We start from the raw sequence: 22,850 nt of genomic DNA on the forward strand, positions 1-22,850 counted from the left end.
AAATTTAGAAAAAAACGGGTTTATAGAGTAAAAGTTGTCTTAAAATAATGCCATTATAATATTTTAATATTAAAATCTATAAAATATATTTCTAATAACTTGAATTTGTTATTATTAAATCATTATTTTTCTAAAACTAGGTTATATATGTAGTTCAAGAGAGCTCTTGATGAATCAGTGTTGTTCTAGGATCTAGATGATATATTTAGGTATTTAATTGAATTTCTTTTTATGGCAAATTAAGTTTTTCTTTTGTGAATAGAGTTCTAGAGAATCCCTTTGAGAGCAAAGACTATTTAACCAAGATAGAAAGAGTTAATTTTAATTTATTTCTATATGAATGGTGTTTTGATTAGTTGGTGTTGTGGTAATTGATTTTGATTGTTAAATCATATTTAGTGTGATTGACTTGGTGTGTGTAAAGTGTTTAAATATGAATTATGTGATACGTGTAGAACTTGGTTGGCATTGAGATGCAAAATATTGCTTAAGATGTCAAATTGGTATATCTATTTGATATTTGGTTAAATTGATTGAATTTGATATGTTGGTGTGTTGAATGAAGCATGAGATGAATTGTTTGAGTGTTCAGATTTATGTGTTTGTATTATGCAAACTTATTGAATAAGTTTTTTTCTCATTGAGCGACGAACGAAATTGAGTTTGATAGATAATCTTTTTCGAAAGTGATGAAATGTTCATTCTCTTGTTTTGCTTTTTTTTTTTATGTTTCAAAATCTTTTCTTCTTAATATAAATATTTTTTTAATACCTTCTATTCAATGTGAGAGTGAGAAGGGTGGTGGTGGTGACTCTCTTTATTGGTAGAGAGTGTAGTGTTTCTAGGATAGTGTCTCTATAAAAAATAGGTTTCGGTAATGAACCAAAACCTAAAATTTTATATTTATTTACCTTGTCTGAATATGTTTTGGTTAAAGAATCTAAATAAATTTTCTAAAATAACTAATGTCAAAGCCTATAAATGCGGATATCTTTATACATGTATCTGCATATAATTCTATTTACAAGATTTAACATTAACTTCGTGTTGTTTTTATAGTGTATAGATCATATTTTACAATATACCTACATATAACTTTATAATATAATATAACTTAAAACTATTATTGTAAATTTTAATCATATAATAATACCTTTTTACTACACAATACTAATAAATAATTTATTAAATTTAAAAATTAACTAAAACAAATTAATTTTCAAAGTATAATTAAAAAAAAATAAACTCGTATATGCACATATTTATCTCTTATGATTACATGAGAAGAGGAGTGACATAAGAAATAATATTATTATTGTTATTATTATTATTTATTACGTATTATACTTTTTATAATTCGTTATTTTAACCTAATAAATCAATATTAAAATCATATTATTTATTTTTAATTAATTTCTTTATAAAAATGTCCGTTATTAATTATTTTTTTATATGATCAAACTCTTTATTTAAATATTATATTTTTAATTATATATAATTATAACTTTTAAATATAATTATTTAAATAATTTTTTTTCAAAAATAATAATTATACTAATTTTTTAATACAAATATAAAATAAAACAAAAGAATATAAGACTGTGTATACACAAGTCAAAAACTAATTTAGTTAACAAAAAGAAATTGACATGTAGAAATTCAATTGAAAAAATTTCTATTTTTGAAAATTTGATGGACGATAAATTTACGTGAAAGTTTGAAAAGAATTTACAAAGGATTCGAAATAATTTAATTAAGCTCGTTTACAAAAGTATAATGGGATAAAATAATTATTATGTTATTTAGTTAATACAAAATTTTACATATAAAGACAATTGAAACATTTTATATTTTTAAAAATTTAATGAACCATAATTAAATTGGAAATAGTTTAATTAAGCTCTTTTATAAAATTTGACAGTAGATATATAAAAATATACAAGATGTCCTTAAAAAGTTGAAATTATTTTACCATAAATTTTGTGTAAAATTGAAGAAATTAACAATAAAATTCGTGAAAAAAATTGATGTTAAAGTTAGAACAGAAAAAAAAAAGTCTGAACAGTAATACGCAGGAACAGGAATTCATTTACCTCTTGCCCGTAATTGTTTTTCTAATTTAATGGTTGAGTTGTTGTTGAGTGAGCTCAGCCTTCACCAACAGAAGCACAGAAACAAAAGATTACTGCACGAATAAAGTCAAAAAGTCTGAATGGTTTTCACTCTGATCAATCTGTGAAGGTAGTGTTCAATTTCTCTTTCATCGCTATAGTTAATTCAATTGCAGATCTCGAAAGATTCGATTTTGTGTGTAATAACGGAATCAGATAAAATCAATCTTCATTGGAATTTTAGGAATCGAGGAAGGAAGGAAGCGTGAGGGTTAGGGTAAGGCTAAGGGTTGAGAAGGCATAGAAAAAGTCAATTCAAATGCCGGAAGAGGATTTGGTTGACATCAAGTTTAGGTTGTACGATGGCTCCGATATCGGACCCTTCAGGTACTCATCCGCCGCCACTGTCGATATGCTTAAGCAGAGGATTGTCTCCGATTGGCCCAAAGGTCTCTGTCTTGCTCTCTCTTCACTTGCCTCTACTGTAATCTTAAGATCATTCCATAATCTTATTTTATTTTCTAGTTTGCTTGATATAATTGAGTATCATTGACAAAATTACTATTCTTTTGTACAATACTGATAATAGAAGCATTACATTAGAAATTTATGGTAAAATTCTTAGCAAGGAAAATGTGGGCTCTTTCTGTTCGATTCAAATTGAAGTTTGGTGACATTTCTTAACTAAAGAGTGGTATTTAAACATTATAACTCTAATTTAGGTAGGGGCTTTTACATATGTTAGCCTTGTGAGTTTTGTTTTGTTATATTGATTATTCACGGATTTGAGTCCTTTTTTTACAACTAATTGAAAATAGGGTATGACAGGTTCTCTCTCGTTCTTTCATTTTATCTGTTGCCCTTCCCCCCTTGTGTAGGTAAAACGATCGTACCAAAGTCAGCTAATGAAGTGAAATTGATTAATTCTGGTCAAATCTTGGAAAACAACAAGACTGTTGGTCAATGTAAAGTACTATTTGGTGAGATTGCAGGAAGTATTATAATAATGCATGTTGTTGTACAGCCATCTCTCGCAAAAACTAAAGCTGGTAAGTTCCATGAACTTCTTATCTTAGGGAATACATAAAATTTTCAGTTAGTTTTTCTTAAGCTGTTTCAATATGTTACTTGGTATGAAAATTAAGTAGAGCACGTATCAGAACCAATTCCACGAGTTTGCAGCTGGATCTGCATGATAGATGACATGGTTTACTAATACTCTTATGGAACACCTCGGTCTCCTTTATCCGAAATAAATGATGTAGAACTGAGGGACCCTAGTAGATTAATTAGGTTAGCCAGCTTTTTCCATTAGATTAATTTTCTTAAATCCCCAATTTGATCACTGAACTGGTGAAAACACTTGTTTTATTGGATCAACAATAACTAAACTGTGGTTAAATTGGTGACACTTATATATTGTTAATTATATACAATATATTTAGTAATAAACTTACGATAATACCACAATAAATCAAGTTAGAGAAAATTTAAAATTACCTTAAAATTATTATATTGTGTGTCCTGATAATTTCCATCTATTGGTGAACCTGATATGCATTGTAATTTGACTTTAGGCATTTATTTGATTAAAAAAATATGAATTAACAAGAAATGTGTTATATACAACAAAAAGTAAACGGGTTCGCCATTAGTGGTTTTTGCAATAATTTTGTGCATCAAATTATAGAATTTCATTGCTTTGATTAGTTGAATAAACACCGTAAATGTTATTGAAAAGTGAAAATCAAAAGCTATATCGGGATAGTAGTTGATCATCTTTTGATTTTTTTTCCCAAACACAATTAACTTTTTGTGTTGAGCACCAACAGTCTTTGGTCCGGTTAGCACCATCTAATGTTAAGAGAGATTCTTGTGCTCACTTAGTCAATTTATAGACTATACTAATAAGTAATTGAACATGTATTCATTTCAAATGTGAAATTACTGTTTGGAACGACATTTTTTTTTACAATAATTTAACATAAACTTGTGTGTTATTTATCTTTAGTCTGAACAAGTTGCCTAGATTCAACTTGTATAATCGGTATTAGCAGTGAAATATTGTATTTTTGTCTCTTAATTGAGAATTTGATTCTCCCCTGTTTGGTTCATGTGGTAAAGGAAATAGGTATGCTTCTTTTTTTAGGTTCAAAATATAAAATGGTAGTGAAGTATAACTAAACATGTGAAAGTGCGGAATCTGATGTTCTTCAGTGTTATATTCCTATTTTATGTGCGGCACAGGCCTCCACATTCGATGTATAAATAGTAACTGTATTGCTTCGTAAGCTGTGCAGTTTATCATCCATGATCACATGTGGAGGTTTCATTGTCGGTTTGATTGTCAATCCATGTATCTTACCATTACTGCATTACTTCGTTTGGGGAAGGTAACTCTTAAGCAGGACTTGTTTTGAATAATATAACACCTCATACCCCCTAAGACATGTACAACACAATGTTAGTTAGTATTGCTCTGTTTTAGGGTGCATCAATTGTCCTGTGACGGAATTGGATGTGTTAAGTCACAATCGAATTGTGACATTCAAGTTGTTATGTTCTTAACTAGAAAGAGTTGTGTCTTGATTATTAGCTATTACTTTTAGTTTAGTGATAAGTGTTATAACAATTGGTACAATGTATAATTTGATTCTTATTGGAACAATTGTTTAGTAAAAGATTGTTGCGAGTTACACAATTATCCCGAGTTACACAATTATCCCGAGTTACACAATTATCCCGTAACATGGGTCAAGTAGGTTAAGTCACAATCTGACTGTTCGATTTCTGGTTGAACATTGCTTAGGGAGAGATTGTTAGAGGGATGCATCAATTATCCCATGACAGAAGTGGGTCAAGTCACGGAACAATCAGCTATAGCGGCCTAGTGAACATGTTCTGCCATTACGTGTTCAATTTAAATATTTTTTTCTTCTTTTTAGATTGTCGAAGCGAATATTTCCATCGAACAAGATAATTTTTTCTAATGAAAAATAATTATTTTTAAACATTTAGAAAAGTGAGCTTAAACATAATGTAAAATGTTAAAAATAGTTTCTTAGTATTGTTTTCCCTGGGTCGTTATCATTAAAAATTGTCAAGTTTAATAAATTGTTTTAAAAAAGATGAATATTATTTTCTTGATGATACAGTTCTTTGTTTTTGGGTAAAGACGCGGTGCTTACCGTGTAAAATAGTGAACAATTTTACATTTAGTGTGAAGCTTATTATTAGAAAAAAGATGAACGTACAAATCTTGATTACCATAGATTCTGTCATTTTACTTGTGTGTGGTTGGTGTCGGTGGTCTTGTATTTCAGAGATTCTTTAGATTACAAGACACTTGGGATTCAAACATAAGGATCCCTCTTTCTTCACCTCCGCAATTTTGCTGTATTACCTCTCGTTCATTCGGAAATAGGTTTTTTAAAATATCACATCAACTAGAAATAAAATCAATCTAAATTATATAAGTGGGTGTAAATTTCATCTTACAAGATGATTTTGTGAAGTTGAATTAAGTTTAAAATTTACTTCTTATAGAGTCTACCTTAAAGATTTGTTGTTTGTTAAAGATATTTTTTCATCTATTATCAAATCATTATTGAATGCAAACCTTATTTTATAAGTCATTTTTATAAAATTGAGTTAAAGTTTAAAATTCACTTCTTAACCTAACTAAAAGTAGTTATAATTTGATGATAGGAAATACTAATTTTTTTAATAATAAAATATATTCCGACTGGATATACTCAACTACTGAGGAAGGAAAATTTTAATAATAAAAATATATAATTAAGGATTTTCAATGTAGAAAAAAACTACAACAGCCATTTTCCTTTCAATTAAAAAGTTATTAATCTAAAGTGATTTTACATATAACAATATCTTTAGTCATACTCTCAATTGTTTAATAATTTATTCACAACACTTTTCACGTAATCATTAGCACCAAATTGTTGTTTTACGAATAAAAAGTATTATTTTTTCGAAAAAGGTCCTCAAAAGAAAGAAAATTATAAGGAAGGTGGCGTGGAGGACCAGAAGCAGGCCAATTGTGGGATAGTGCTAAGAATTCCAAACTTTTTAAATCAAAGGTAATTAACGAAAATAAATACTAATAATTGGGTATCCTATATTCGTGATTTCCCATTTACTTCTCCCAAAATTTTCGTTTTGGTTACAACTTTAAATACATATTACATCAACCAACAAAGTACTAATGAGCAGAATAATTAATATTGATTAATTAATTAATCCAGCATTTAAGATAGCTAACATGGTCATAGAGTATATGAAAGAAAATTAAGTGGAGGAAACAAACATAGCATGATAATAATAATTATTGGTATTAGTTATTGCATCATGCTCGAACCTTTTCAGTGGCTGGCTACCCAATAATTGAAAAGAAAAAATAAAAAGAGAGAAGCACGTTTATTATTATTATTATTATTATTAATATCCGCATAAAAGAGTAGTGCAACTTCAATTGCCTGTCGCTATAACTATAGTTCACAAGATGGACCCGGCATCATGATGCAAATACTGCCAAAGACGGTGAAATTCACCGTAACATTTTTATGGTAAATTGTATCTGATTCTTAGAGATAAACCCTGCCCTAGGAAGAACAAGAAGAAGAAGGAGGAGGAATTGTAATAAAAATTACGTATATATGAACCAAGATTCCAAAGTATGAATGAGTTGTAAGGCTTTAAGCCATTTGGTGGGTGACACATCAGAAAGAGCCATGGTGGGCCATGGGAATTTCGTGTATGTACCAGTAATAGTACTATGTTACATGATTTACCTCGTCTGAGGGTTCATGTGTGGGAGGTTTTTAAACAAAAGAGGTTAGAGAGTGCAATAAGGTAAAAAAGTATTTGGATAGTGCTAAAGCAAATACGGTGTTTGGGAGGAGCAACTGGAAAGTAGGTTAAAGCTAAATTCATGTTTTGCATCCCTCTCTGCAAGTTGACCAGCTCCTCTTGCTTTTGCTTTTCCTATAAATACCAAACCATGATGTGCATACAGACTCGTCCAGTTTAGAGAGAAATAGAGAGAGAACCAAAAACTTTGAAGGCTACACAAATCTAGAGATATCACTATTCCAAAAAACTTCTGTTAGATTCAATTCTAGAGACATGGCCATGCATCGCGAGTCTTGGGCTTTTGTATTCGGTCTTTTGGGTATACACTACATGCATATATGCTCTTTTACTTTACATTCTTTTCTCTTTCTCTTCCATTCCAAACGTTAATTAGCCACTTCCCTCTCTATATCACGCCACATTATTCACCATCATCATCATCAACTTGTTTACAGTGACCATCTGTTCGTAATATTACTATTGTTGTCTATTATCCAACATTAACTGAGATCTTATATATGCAACGTGCATATTGCATGCATATTTAGTGCAACACCAACAACTGTCAAATGTATTTGTAGGATGAGCTGAACAAAAGTTGTTGTTTGATATATTTCATCAGTACTGATGGGTGTTTCTTTTTCGATTTGCTTTTACAGGCAACATCATCTCCTTTGGAGTGTTTCTGGCTCCATTGTAAGTGGATCCTATTTTATTTTTCTCCTTTAGCATGTGTAATCTTTGTGATTAATCTTGAGTCATGCTGTGAAGTAATTTCATCAACCCTATAAATATCTGTTTGCAGGCCAACTTTTTACCAAATCTTCAAGAAGAAATCCACTGAAGGATATCAGTCACTTCCTTACGTTGTTGCACTTTTCAGTGCAATGCTTTGGATTTACTATGCATTCGTGAAAAGAGAAGCTGCTCTTCTTCTCATTACCATTAACACGTTTGGAATTGTTGTGGAATCAATTTACCTTACAATCTTCCTAGTTTACGCTCCAAGGAAGCCTAGGGTATTTATCTTATATAACCTTTTTTTTTATATATAGTTTTCTGAATTTATTTTCTTTATATATAAACTTTGAACTTAATTAAATGTTCTGATCTATTTTTCTTGGGGATCACAGCTTACTACCATCAAGCTTCTTCTCTTGCTGAATGTGTTTGGCTTCGGAGCCATGCTTCTGTCAACTCTCTACCTGTCTAAGGGAGCAAAGCGTCTTGCCATCATAGGATGGATTTGCCTTGTTTTCAACATCAGTGTCTTTGCTGCACCTCTCTTCATTATTGTAAGCCTTTAATGAAACCTAAAGAATGTTTTGTTTACAAAATTTCGATCTTTTCAAAATTAATACACATGAGCAAATAGTTAATTCAATTGCTATGATCAATCATGCAGAGGCGAGTGATTAAGACAAGGAGCGTGGAATATATGCCATTTACCTTGTCCATGTTTTTGACCATCAATGCTGTTATGTGGTTCTTCTACGGCCTTCTTCTCAGGGACTATTATGTTGCTGTAAGTTCAATGTTGTAATTAATTAATACTCCTACGTAAAACTACGAGGATATTCATGTTCTTTTACCTTTGAACTATTGTTGCATTATTATTCATACAAAGGTGACAAAGGTGCCTACGTGTCTTGCTAACTTTGTCCATTAATTCCCTTTTTGGATAAGCCCCTTTTGTTTTTCGTTTTACTTTAAAGGTGATAATGTCGAATCGATAATAGTACAAAATTAAATGTTTGCGTGCTCCATTAACTTGGAGTTCCATGAATAAATCCAAGTGAAACATGGACACCCCACATTCCAAAGTGCATCATTGTTTAATCAGATAAACTTTTATGTGTAGGACAATGTAATTTTATTTGATTCTTCTCTTCTTTTTGGATAAAGAGATGGAAAATTTGAATTAACGTTTTGCATTTTCGTGATGATGCAGCTCCCAAACACACTTGGGTTTCTGTTCGGCATAATTCAGATGGTGATGTATTTGATGTACAGAAACGCCACCCCAGTTGCACTAGATGAGCCGGTGAAGGCTCAAGAAGCGAATGGCCACATAGTTGGAGCTGTGAAGATGGGAACAATAGAGCCAAACCATGCAGGTGGTGGTCTTGGTGGTGTTGGCAAAGTCTGATTTATGATCAATGACCAAAAAAGAAATGTTTAAAAGAGAAAATAACCCAAACTTTCAATTACTTTACCGAGTGAGGTCACATCTAAGATCACTCATATCTACAATGCAAGAATAGTACGTAGCCTTTGGTATAAGTGTTTGGTTTGATTTATGTAAAGGTGTGGTTTAAATTTGCCAGTTCTGGTAGCTGTAACTGTTGGGCACTCATGTAAGAAAAAGAAAAAAAAAAAGCTTAACTAGCTCTTTAGCCACCCTTATATATATTGTACCACTACGTGTAACGTAGTGTATCAGTCAAACTCATTTCAATTCTCTTTTCCCTTGTATACGTAATTAATGTTTAAAGTTCCAGTAATGAAAATTAATCATTTTAGTAGCTCTTCGTCTCTATGTGATTTTGCAATTTAATTTATATCTTCATCAATCATTATCCAAAGTGTGTGAAATTGCTTATCGCGTTTAATTAAATGTTTATCATAAGTTATTAAAGCGATGGAGAAGTGGATTCTCTTTTCTTTTCATGTGTCATGGTAGGGGGCAGATAAGTCTCCTAAAAGTTTATTAAAAAAAACATTGTATATCTTCATGACAGTATTGTTCCCAGTTAAGGACAAAAATGCCAGACATTATGCATGATTATAGGATACTAATCTAATCAGGCTCGGTCGATTCCATCTTAAAAGGTAAGTGTTGAAATAAAGCAATTCCAATATTTGGGAAATCGCAAAAGCTCGGATTAGAACGCCGATGCTCTATTGACTCTTAATTAATTAAAATTTACTTAGGAGCGTTCTCGAAGTATTAACCTACCATACATAGGACAAAGTCAAACACAAAGAAAAGTGCTCATGATGAATCGTAAAAGTTAACAAGGGCATGGAAACCCACCCGTATCTATTTATCTTAATTTTATTAGTCTAGAATATCCATCAATTCTGTAGGCAATAACTTTTTTATTGAAAATTTAATTAGTTTTATTTTTAATTCATTTTCATTTAAAAATGTTAACAAATTACTTTTAATAAAACAAAATTCTCCTTTTAACATTTTTTCATTTCTAATGGCTAATTTTTTTTACTCCATTGAAAATACATTCTTGATATATTAAAAAAATTAAAATGTATTAAGAAAGCACAATAGAGAAACAATATAAAAAAACTCGAACAGAAAATTCAACTTCGAATAATTGTCTCACTTAAAATCAAATTCATGATCTTTAATCTAATATCAATTGGATCAAACATTTACAATTCTTCATAAGTGCAGGAACCCAAATATTATAATTGTAACTAGTTAAAACGTGATCATAAAATAGTTGATGTTATCTCTAACAAATTAAAACATTATATTGGATTGTAATCTTCATGGTTATAATTTATGTTTTTCTTTTTTTTCTGTCACAATATGTTTTATTAATTTATTAGAACAAGAATGTCTCACGCACTATATTTTATAATTTTACATTCCATTTATTTCATAAACCTTATAAATACACTGAACATTTTTACATCATCTCTCTCTGGTTACAAGCCTGGAAAAACCGAAGAATCTTACTATGTGTATGCAGAAAATCTATCTAAGTAAAACAACCTTATTTCAAAATAAAACAAAGCTGTTTATGGTATTTTTTGTTTACATTAACAGTCCATCTTCTTCAATTTTTGCTGAAACAGTTTTGCACATGGAAGCAAACGTAGCCTTAAAGAGATAAAACATTTTGCCTTTATTTTTTCACTGGTGTTACCGGTTAACTAACTACTTGTTCTCACCGAAATAGTAACTAGTCGGGATAGTGACTTGAGTTGAGTTGAAGGTTTGAACAATTGTACGGATCTCAGGTTAACCAAGTGCATGTGCATGGCATGAGAAATATCATTGTTTGCACTTTTTTTTAACAAAAAAACAAAAAATTGTTGAATTTTCTAGGGAATCTGATATTTTGAATGAAATGATAGAAAACTAGCTGATTTATAATGCCCCACCACCCCATGTTTGGTGGTAACCTCTCTTACAAGGTAGACACTGGCCGTCTCACAATTAAAGACCATACCTTTTTCTTCATAGGCAAAGCAAATCATATTATAGTGACAAGGACAACCTTCTACCATAAGGTATTCCATCTCAAAATTATAAAGTACTAAAATTCTATTCAATTTTTAAATAATATCCAAGTTTCAAAATATAAGATAACTAATAATATTTAATTACGTATCATGGATTAATTAAATTTATAAATAAGTGATATTGTAGAATCACATGATCTTTTTTTTTCTGATAAAACAGGAAAATTTCTCCATGCACCAAACCTTATCAGAAACTATATTCATCGACACAAACACATGCCAAGAAACACTATAATCAAAATAAATAATAATGCTTTCACACACAAATATTTTATATTTATTTGATATTATATTTTCTTTTCTTTTCACAAACACAAACATTCATTTTTATAATTATTTTACTCCTATCATATGTATTAAAATAAATGTCAATATATATCACCGACCATTACTTAATCAAAATATATAATTAAGATAGCTAACACGTTACTTATATATTATTTTATCATATTTGACAAGCAAAAATGTATATTGAGAAACCAAATAACACTAGCACCCACCCAAAAAAAATGAATGTCCAAGGTATACTAAAGCTTTGAGAAGCCTGAGACCAAATCTTAGGTACACAATACTAAAAAACGGCATAATTATTTGTGTAGTGACAAGTCAAAACAAAATCACCAAATGCATCTACCCCTCCAATCAATGACCATGTGGAAGGCCAAATTTCCGTCCTGCAAAATAACCCTTTTTTACCACCTTTGTTTACTGTTCAACATTTGCTTTATTCTACAGATGGTAGCAAAGTTGTGATTTGTATTTTCTTTTTTTCAACTTTGTGTCAGTTTCTCCATAGGAAAAGCTTAAACCTTTTAGAGTATGTGTCGCTAATTGGTGTATGCTTTTAATCAAGTGTCGCGTTCTGATCTGGGGAAGAAAACTACGAAGGATTTGTTTCAAATGATTAATTGAACTTTGGCAATTTGGAGAGTGGGGGATAAACACAACGCAATTAAAGGGAAACGGTACGTAGGAAGAGAAAAATGCACTAACTAAACGTGAAACGAAAAGAATGGGCCAAAGACTGAGAGAGAGATAACGCACGAAAGGATGTTGATGAGTATGCGTCTGAAGATAAGCATTTGATGGCTTTACGCAAATAAGTGAGGGAAGATGTTGCACTAAAAGTCGCCCATGATTGTGTTGAAAGATATAATTGCCATGTACAATACTTGGTTGCCCTGTTCCCGAATGCATAGATCGATAAGGCTGTGATGCAATACACCACTTGTTGGGTATCTTTAAAGACCTTCGTCAACCATACCTTCTACTCTTTCTTTCTCTTCTTTTTATTCCTCTTAACCCAATCAAATCATCTCCACCGCTTTCACTGCAACTCAAATTTTCTTAAACCAGTCTCAGTCACACCGAGGTATAAACGTATACTATGTTAAGAAGTAGATTTTAAGTCAAATTAAATCTCACATCGACTTGTAAAATAAGGTTTACACTTATATAAACTAACCTTAGTTTTAGTTGACTTCAACGTAAAACTTACATCATTTCTCATACCAACTAAATTGGTTTTAACTCAATAAATTAAGAAAATTATCATTGCTTTTGAATTTTCATTTTTATTGCAAGTCAAATTTTCTGAAGTCTCCGTCACAACAACTATCTTATTATCTTCATGTAATCACGTCGAGGTAAAAACATCATCTCAAGATATAATATATTAAAAAATGAATTTTAAGTTTAATTCAATTCCATGTAAAGTGAGATTTACACTACTTATATATTATAAACTGAATTTATCTCTAGTCGACGTGTAACTCCCAACATGTAAAAACTTCCAATACATCATTTCACATACGAACTAAATTGGTTTTTAACTCAATAGAATAAGTCAAATTTTCTTAAACCAGTCTCAGTCACGTCGATGTATAGACATCATTTCGAAGTATCATGTTAAAAAGTGAACTTTAAACCTAACTCAATTCCACAAAATCAATTTTAAAATAAGGTTTACATCCATTATATATTATAAATTGATCTTATCTATAGTTGATCTGAGATTTTCCATACATAAAACTTCCGATACATCATTTCACATACGAACTAAATTGGTTTTTAATTCAATAGATTAAGAAAATTATCATTGAATTTCATTCTATATTAGCCAATGATTGTGAAATAATGTTGTTCTAGATATATATGTATATACACTTATATGATGTATGATTTGGTTTTGGCTGTTTTGATTTATCAGTGACTGGACCTGTACCATGTGTCATGCATAAACTTTGTGGTGGACCTTGCTTAGCTCATACTTTAATTCAATCATATCTCACTCTTCCTACCTTTTCTTCTTTAATTCCTCTTTTCCCTGTTTAAACGTTTCAATCAGTTCAGTTACGGTGGCCGAACATTTATCTCAATATACGTGTTGCATTCGTCCCTCTCATCGTCTGCCACGTGACCGGTTTCAGATTTTATGTCTGCTTCGCCTTCTCTCCAATGAATCTGTGCGTCTGACAAACAAGATATACATGTGCCGATTCTGTCACATGCTCCATTGTTTGTGTCTGTCTCATGCAATATGTTTTCTGCTAACATCTTCTTCTATCGTATCAACTAATTACACTGTTTAAGATTTGGACGCAGTTCAATCGTGCATGCATCAGTACTAATTAACGTTGATATATCCTTAATGACTCATGCACTTTCAAAATTATCATCTTTTCTTAATTTGGTAAAGTTTAATAATTGAAAACTTTAACAAACTTCCTTGTTCCAACGCCCCTCTCCCAATAAATAGAAAAAAATTACGTATCTGTAAATTTATACAGAGTAAGACAATAATATTTTATCACAAATTTATCAGTGATGTTAAAAGAGTCGATTAAATGTTATTTATTTATTTGGAGAAAAGGTGGCAGAGAATTACTTTTGCCTTGTCATCGCAGAATCTTTGAAAAACGAACTTGACATGGTTTGTAAATTATAACGTTAATTATTGATTGATTAACTCTAGTGGTTATCATTGAAGCCGGCAACTTTACAACACTTTCTGTTCTGACCGTAGAAAGAAACTTTAGCGGAATATCATACAATTCAATCGTTTTCAATTTTTACAGTTACTGATAGTGAAAATCAAAACAGAAATAAAAAGCAGTTTTACACGTTGCAGAATTTAAGCCAAACTTTATATATATGTAAATAAAGGAGAGATTCTTTGCTTGTGGATTCAGTTCGACTAAAATTCATGGACTCTAATGAGAAAAAAAAAAGATGTGTTCTTTGGTCTCTATACTTCCCCTGTAAAGTGGACCTCACAGAAATTCTTTCTCCTTCATTATTCAAAATATAGATCTAAGAATTATTTGGTCCACATCTTTTATATGTAAACATTTTTTGGGTACACACAGCTTTTGTGTAGATTACATGCACACAAAAAGTTTCTCTAAAAAGAACAGGTCCCTTTCTTTCATGAGAAAAAAAAAGCCCAACAGCAACAAAAAATTCTTTTTTTAATATGAATATATATATATATATATATATATATATATATATATTGGTAACTTTCACCAGTTGTTTTCTGAAGCTAGTGAATCACATAGTTATTTAAAAAGGTTATGTAGAATTTTTTTTTCAATTTTAACTGATTAAAGAAATGCAATAAATAATATATATTTATTATTTTTATGTATATTAGAGACTAATTATTATTAAAGACTAATTTATATATTAATTCTTTAGTAACTAAAACATTTATAGTTAATGTTATAAACTAATTCAGATTATAATTCACAAGTCAATTATAATTTTTTTATTCATAATAAAAATTATTAATTATTTTTAGTTTATAAATTAATGTTTAAATTAATTATTATAGTGAATAATTATTTTTTATTTTTAAAATTGATTGTTGTTTAATGATTTTCTTGAAGCTAATGAAAAAAATTATATTCTATAATATTAAGTCGTTTATCTTTTAAGTATGGGTAAGATAAAGGTGAAAATATATATTATGCTTTGCGATATCTAACGTATTTTTATAATAAGTTTATTTTAAATATTTCATCTAACCTTAATCATTTATAACATGCAGGTTCGAACCTATATCAAGATCATTAGTATAAGATATTGTGGCTAAAAATCCAGCATATATAATTGTTGGACATTAAGGATTTAATTAAGTAAGAATAATTTAAGTAATTTTACAATAAAGAACTGGTATTTGCCTAATTGTCATTGATTAAAAAAGTATTTCAGGCATGAATTTTTAAGTGATTATTATAAAATTCGCATAATTTTATTGTACATATACATATGTTATAAGATGATAATACATACAATTTATATAATCCTTCATTCTGGTTAATTTTTCATATTTTATTTTATCTCTTATGTTCTCCCTGGAATGAGAAAAACTAATGAATAACATGCCAATATTGTTGTATTAAAAATATTTTAATTACTTTCTTAATTTTTATTCGTATTTTAAAATATTTATTTTAAAACCTAAAGTATAACACAAAATTTAATTTTAAATAACTAATTATATCATAAATGTAGGTCTAAAAGGATACAATTTTAGGTTGAATTAATTTTTTATTATCAAATATTATAATTGTGTAATTTTAAATTTTTAAGAATTTTAATTACATAATTTTAATTATCATTATTTTTATATTAAATATTTTTAAAAAGATATTGAAGTACGAGTAACGTGACAACTGGCCTGTTTATTTTTGGCATATATGTCACTTAATTATACTTTTAATTTATGAGACAAGGGATTAAAGATATATGCTATATATGTTAGATATTACATCAATTCTCATGTCATTGTCTAATGTGATATTAGTAAAATATGGCAAATATTAAATAGAATATTAATTTGATCCAAAATCACATATTACTCTGTTTTTTTATTAGAACTTGTTACACTAAAATCACATTCTAATATCTATCACCCAAACTTTATTTAATACATAGTATAGAAATAAAATAAACATTTAATATTTTTCTTTTGCTTTCATAATTTTCTACAAATGAATTGTATGTAATATGTGCATGGTAAAAATAAGCGTAGGTTTGTTTTTATTAGAATGTACTAATATTAAAATAACTTTTTCTTCGTGTTTTCACCAGAGTTGATATATTATTATACGGTGATTATCTTCTATAAACATTATTTTTTAAATAAGTGTAAAATATATTTTTTATCAATTGACAGTCATGTTCATATTATCAATTTAGTACAATTATATTTGTATACATGGAGCACATCATATAAATATTTCACAAAATATAATACAATTGTCATAAAAAATGTTAATTAATTTTTCAAATTTACTTTATTTATGAAATTGTACAAAATCTTATATTTTTTCCAACAGGAATTCTCATTGTTTGAAAAACCGTACGTAGACTGATATTTTCATACAAATTATATTTTACAAAACATAATTACTCTTATATAAAATGCATGGAAGGAAGGGTTAAGTTAGTGATATTATTGTCACCCAACTTTGATTAATACATATTTGACTTACTATAAATTGAAGATTAACTTGTGATATTAAATAATACACAAATTATTTTTTTTCCTTATTTATCTAACTTATTTTTTTTAAGCTTTAATTTTTTTTTTTTTTTTGTAATGTACTCACTCTGCTTTTATCGCATACATCATCAGCAAATATTAAAACAATAAATATTCCAATGATAAGAAAGATTAAAGCTGAAAAATAATAACTTTGTTATTGCTCTCTCCATCATATCAACTATTTTGTTATACATTGTTCCATTTTTGCTAGGGCTCTATATCTTTGTATAGCATAAAACAAAGTGGCATGAAATGGTTACAGAAATACCATGTTTTCGTTTTGTTTTGAAATTTTAAGGATGGTCCCTTAGTCGATGTTGTGGAGACATGTGTTCCAAGTAACATTCCTTGTTAAACTTGTCTTCCACGTTTCCACCAACCCAGTGTCGGCAAATGCAAAGCATTTCACGTTAAATCAGAAGATATGACTTTGGTTTGACTGGGAAAAGTGTACGCATATATATCTATATTTGTTGTATATACAACATGCTATATGTATAGAAGTAGTCATCTTCAATTTGAAAACCTATCTTTTCACCTTCTGAAAGCAACCCTCAAAACCAAATCAAGAACTCTGAAAACAACATATTCATTAATTATTGTGCTGTGTACTATCCCTCCAATATTTGAACACCAGAATCATTGAACAAATGGAGTTGGTTCAGATGGCATTAATGGATCAAAAGCACTCCCTTTTCTCTTCCTTAATAGAGTTTTCCTTGTGTTGTTCAACTATCATTGTGACATGTCATAGCTAGTTAACAAATATCCAACCCCCACAACCAAAATCTTATTTGCTGGGCAACCATTTTCCAAACAATCTCTTTCAACCCTAATCAAGTAATTATAATAATATGAAATCATTGTGCTTTTCTTTTCTAGTATAAATTTTTCAATCTGTCGTGAATGAATGAATGTTGTAAAAAGCATATAATTTCATTAGATCACACACTGTCAAAAGGTTTATAACTTTATACATCAAAATATTATTTATATTTTCAAGATGACAAGTGTATCTTATACACATACTTTTTATGCATTATTCAACTCTGGTTTTTCTCATTACATAAACTTTTACATGTAGCATGCAGAAAAACTTGTTTTTTTACCGGAACTCTTCTTCTTTGGCATAAGAAAGCTCAAGACTCTTTTGAATAACATTTTTTCTCTCTTTTTATTGGAGTGAATTTATTATCATTGAGAAAGTATTTAAAAAATAATTCAATTGCTATATTCTAATATTTGTAAACAACCAACATATGGTTAGAAAATATCTAGTATGGAAGAAGATATTAATTCTACGCAAATAATTCTTTCTTTTTTAATTTCTTTTTTTGTATTTTTCTGTATATGAATTGAAACAATCCTATTGTTCTTTTTAATATATTTGTTTTTACTCATAAAAAAATATAGAAAAACTAACTATTTATTTTATATGTATGGTAGCTTTCTAAATAAATCTTGGTTTTGAATTTTCGCACAAACATACAATAATGTTATAATTATCTAGCCGAAAAGGAAAAAAAAAATGACAGTCCTAAAATGGAATAGCTCTGAATAGCAAATATTTGGTAGTGATCTTAAGAGTGCTATTACATATTGTTTGAAGAGTGTCACTTTGAGAACACACATGGTTAGTTTGTAGCTTAGTTTGAATTTGTCCAATTAGATTTGGACCCTGCTAAGTTCAACAGTGTGAAGAATGCATTTTCTAAATGGTCAGAAAAGATACTTTGGCCCATTATAAAATTTGGGTATGTGATGATTGCTGAATGCTCCGTGGCCATAGATTTTTTGCCCTTAATGTCTGTCATTACAAATTCAGTAGACATGAAATTTCATCGATTTCATGATCACAGTGACAACCAGAATAGAAACCTTGTAATCATACGAGAAAGTTATATAGTAGATGATTGCTATTGAATATGGACAAACCATGCTCTCACTTTTCACAATAAGCTTTCCCATATCAGAAATAAAGTATTAATATAAAACTCATCAACTTTAGCAAACTGTCTTGTAATGATCAATCTAGTTCCCCATAATAAACATTAAATATATTCTTTTGAAACAAGGTAGCATCAAGAAAGTCGCTGTATCCATGCAGACAGCTTTTTTGTAAACATCAACTTCAGCGCCAAAAACGAACACTGATGTAGTATTTTTGTTTGTGTAACGTTCAATCATTTATACATGATTCTTCCCTTTTCTTTCTCAACTTATGATTGTGGTGAGTATTGTCTGACAATCAAACTTTAATGATGTTCTTGCTACTAAAGGCAAAGAACATAACTAAAGGGACTCTTGCATAGGGAAAAAGGAAAAAGAAGCCATGTTTCCCTCACAACTAACGTTATAAAATGAGAAACAGATACTTCAATGGCTTGTATAAAAGCTCTGGGAGCTAATTTTTAACACCAGTGTTGTGTATTTTCCTTTGGATTTATCTTCATCACTGAGAACTTTTGCATCAAAATATGTTGACTTTCAAGAAAAGGAAGACACTTTTATTATATGAAAAGCTTACGTACAGAAGATATGCATGCAAGTTTATATAAAGACCTGCAGAGATACAGATATAGAAAACTAACACTATAATAAGGAACGGAAAAACTTGTAACAGACTACAACTGAGAGAGCAACAACTAACAGAACCTAAACATGCTAACAAAACATATTGTCAGGTCCTGATTTGACAGAAGATGTGCGCAACTGACCCTCTGTAAGGTCCATCAGTGTACAACATGTCATTGGCAATTGAATCTCCCAATTGCACCAGAATCAAGTCTTCATCAGCATGTAGATAACAATATCAGTAAAAGCAAAAAAAAAAAATCTGCATGATGGCATTTGACTTTCCATTTACGTGTGTGGTTCTTATGGCATTTCCTTTATTTACATCTCTTTCGTGAGTTCTATAAACAGGACTATGACAACTAAATGATTTCCTACTCTTGCAGTTATAGGGTCCGTGCATCCAAATCTGTTCAATTTTAATGTTAAAGTTACTTCAACGTTGACAAATAATAATTAGTTTGACAAATAATAATTAATGTAATAGTAACATACTTACTTGCTTTAAACTTTTACGAATTAAATATGTTTTTAGTTTCTAAATTATCAATTGAATTTTGGATTTTATCCCTCTTCGAAAAGTTTGTTCATTTTAGTCCTCTTAGTTTTTAAACTCTTATGTTTAGTCCTTAAAATTGAACGGCTTTAAGTTTTCTTTGACGTGGCAAACGGTGAGCCATGTGTGTATGTCACGTTGCTTTTCTTTTTTCAAGTGCTCGTGCTCTCTCAGGAAGACTTCAAGGATGACCCTAGCGCCGAACCTGATTCCTCCACCGAATGGGATGAGTTCGGCGATGGAGACGCCCACAAATCTGAGGAGGACCTCGACCCTGAATCATGGCGCCCCATCTTCGAGCCCCCCTCCGGAGACCCCCAGCCTCTCTCGGAATCCGACGACGCCTACTACTCCGTCGTCGAAAAGCTCATGTCTGGTAACCCCGCCCTCATTGAGGACGGTGCCGTAGAGATCGTTGCCGCATCCGAGACCGGCCATCCCGCCGCGCAATTTGTTCTAGGGTTTTTGTGGGAAATGGGGCTTTTGAGAGAGCGAAGCAAGGGGAAGGCGTTTTTGTATCACCACTTCGCCGCCGAGGGCGGCAACATGCAGTCCAAGATGGCTTTAGCTTATAAGTACACACGTCAAGACGTGAGTGTGACTTCTCCTCCTTCTTTTTCCTTTCTTTTCCCTTTTCTGACTCGTGCTTCATTTCTCTCTACGATCTCTGTGAATAGTGTGATAAATTGCATCACCATTGGTACAGATGTTTGACAAAGTTGTTAATCTGTATGTTGAATCAGCTGAAGTGGCAATGAATACTTTTCTAATTTCAAAAGATTCTCCTGTGATTAAACTGGTTAGGCTTTACAATGGGGCTGAGGAGAACAAGGAGGCTCTGAGAAAATCTAAGGGGGAAGAGGATGAGGGCTTTCAGATATTGGAATATTAAGCCGAGAAGGGGAATGTTGTTGCCATGTACAAAGTTGGCCTTTTTTACTACTTTGGCCTTAGGGGATTGTGGCGTGATCATTCCAAGGCATTGTAGTGGTTTTTGAAGGTTGTGGAGAAGGGAGAGCCCCCATCTATGGAGCTTCTTAGAGAGATATATGCTAGGGAAGCAGGTGTTGAGAGAAAACGTGACACGTACTTAATTTCATTTGAAAAAAAGAAATGCAACGTGGCATAGAGTAATAAGGAAAGGTGGATACACACGTGGTTCAACGTTTGTCACATCAAAGAAAAATTAACGCCGTTCAATTTTAAGGACTAATCATAAGAGTTTCAAAACTAAAAGGACTAAAATTAATAAACCTTTCAAAGAGGGACGAAACCCAAAATCGCTTGATAGTTTAGGGACTAAAAACATATTTAACCCAACTTTTATTTATAGATTTTTGCAGTGAGCTTTTGATTAACATTGGTCTAATTACGGTCTAACTGTAAGTAATTTACTTTATTTTTAAGTTGATCGGCTTTAAGATTAATCTATTATGACACATAATTCAGGGTTAGATAGTCTGCTCGATGCTCATCCAAGCTGAATGGCTAGCTATTTGAGCAAATGCTTGACTTATCCACCCTGCTACATGGCCGACTAGTCTGATTGATGGTCGGTCGAGCTGTCCTTCTCACTAGCTAGTGATTGGCTATCCGAACTAATACATAACAATCAACTAATATTTAGTCAGACTTACTGATTTATATTCCAAATTATGGAATAACGATCAACTAATACATGGTCGATCGACCTGTCTAGTAACTTGCTAGACTCATTTATTGATCACCTGAAATATAGTTGTTTCGTTCATATCATATTGTACACCTACAATATACTTAGTTACATGTCTACCATATACATCACATGACTAGTATGTGTGCATCAAAAGGTAAGGATCCATTACTAGTGACTCAGATGCAATGTGGGGCAGTGATGTAACGACAAGAGTTCTTAAGATAATTGTAAAGAGTAATGGTATTATGACACACTTTTTACATTCATTTGACACAGAATACAAGGATAAAATTGTCAGAAAAGTGTAAAGTTTTATATTTTTTCAAGAAAAAAGAGAGTAAAAAGTAAATAAGGATAATACAAATGAATGTATAAAATTTAGGTGTATCAAAGAATTATTTTCTAATTGCAAAAGGATGCACTAATGCAACACTAAATTTAGAAGTTAGCGCACGTGTGTATGTATATATATTGCGAACTAATCATTGAGAAAAATATTTAGGTGACACCTATCAAGAAGAAAACCAATGTTGAACCTTAAGATTTCTTTTGGTAGAAGTAATTTATGTTTGATAGAACATTTATCGATTTATCTTATTTCAAGAGCTAATTAATGTAATTTACAACAATTTTAAACATTAACATTTTTAATTTGCACCTAACTCTTTTTAAGTATATGTGAGAAATGATAATTTCAGTCTTATATATAATAATTATAACTATAATTATTTGATAAACCTGAATTTGTGATTGAAAATATTTGTTATACATATTTTAATTACATTTTATCAAAACTTGTTCTTTTTTACTTTACATATTTTTTGGTTATCGGAATATCTCAGACATGCATATAGTAAAAAGAAAATTTTCATGAAAACTTGATATAAAATAAAATATTAACTAAATGAAAGATATGCGCAAAATGATAGCATTCAATATGTTAAAATGAATTAGCATCATTTATATTTTATATTAATTGACTCACCCGTAAAACTAATGCAAGGAATTATTGCAGCAAGTGCTAATTAACAGGGTCTTGTACTGGGCTGTTTGTTTCTTCCTGCACTTTCGCAATTTCATCCTCCACCTTCTTACGCTAGAATAAATAGATCATTTAAGAAGTGTATAAAAATGTTGAATGAAATGTATGGAGGTGCTCGGCAGCTCATGTATTAATAGTAAACCCAATTCAGGTAAAGAAAAGCTTATTATTGGGCCAGAATAAACCCAAAACCA

The 22,850-nt window shown here is 30.4% G+C and overlaps 2 protein-coding genes across 2 annotated transcripts; both read left to right on the forward strand.

Moving 5' to 3' along the window:
- Positions 1-2,086: 2,086 nt before the first annotated feature.
- Positions 2,087-5,536, forward strand: LOC128197660 (membrane-anchored ubiquitin-fold protein 3-like). The gene is made up of 3 exons (XM_052879836.1): positions 2,087-2,241; positions 2,356-2,560; positions 2,990-5,536. The coding sequence occupies exons 2-3, from the start codon at positions 2,431-2,433 to the stop codon at positions 3,196-3,198; spliced, it is 339 nt and encodes a 112-aa protein (XP_052735796.1). The 5' UTR covers positions 2,087-2,241; positions 2,356-2,430; the 3' UTR covers positions 3,199-5,536.
- A 1,601-nt stretch (positions 5,537-7,137) lies between these two features.
- Positions 7,138-9,508, forward strand: LOC108323668 (bidirectional sugar transporter SWEET14). Its single transcript, XM_017556164.2, has 6 exons — positions 7,138-7,302; positions 7,643-7,679; positions 7,789-8,002; positions 8,117-8,278; positions 8,389-8,508; positions 8,935-9,508. The coding sequence occupies exons 1-6, from the start codon at positions 7,257-7,259 to the stop codon at positions 9,130-9,132; spliced, it is 777 nt and encodes a 258-aa protein (XP_017411653.1). The 5' UTR covers positions 7,138-7,256; the 3' UTR covers positions 9,133-9,508.
- The last annotated feature ends 13,342 nt before the right edge of the window (positions 9,509-22,850 follow it).

Source organism: Vigna angularis, chromosome 1, assembly GCF_016808095.1.
Source record: "Vigna angularis cultivar LongXiaoDou No.4 chromosome 1, ASM1680809v1, whole genome shotgun sequence".
Classification (NCBI taxonomy): domain Eukaryota; kingdom Viridiplantae; phylum Streptophyta; class Magnoliopsida; order Fabales; family Fabaceae; genus Vigna; species Vigna angularis.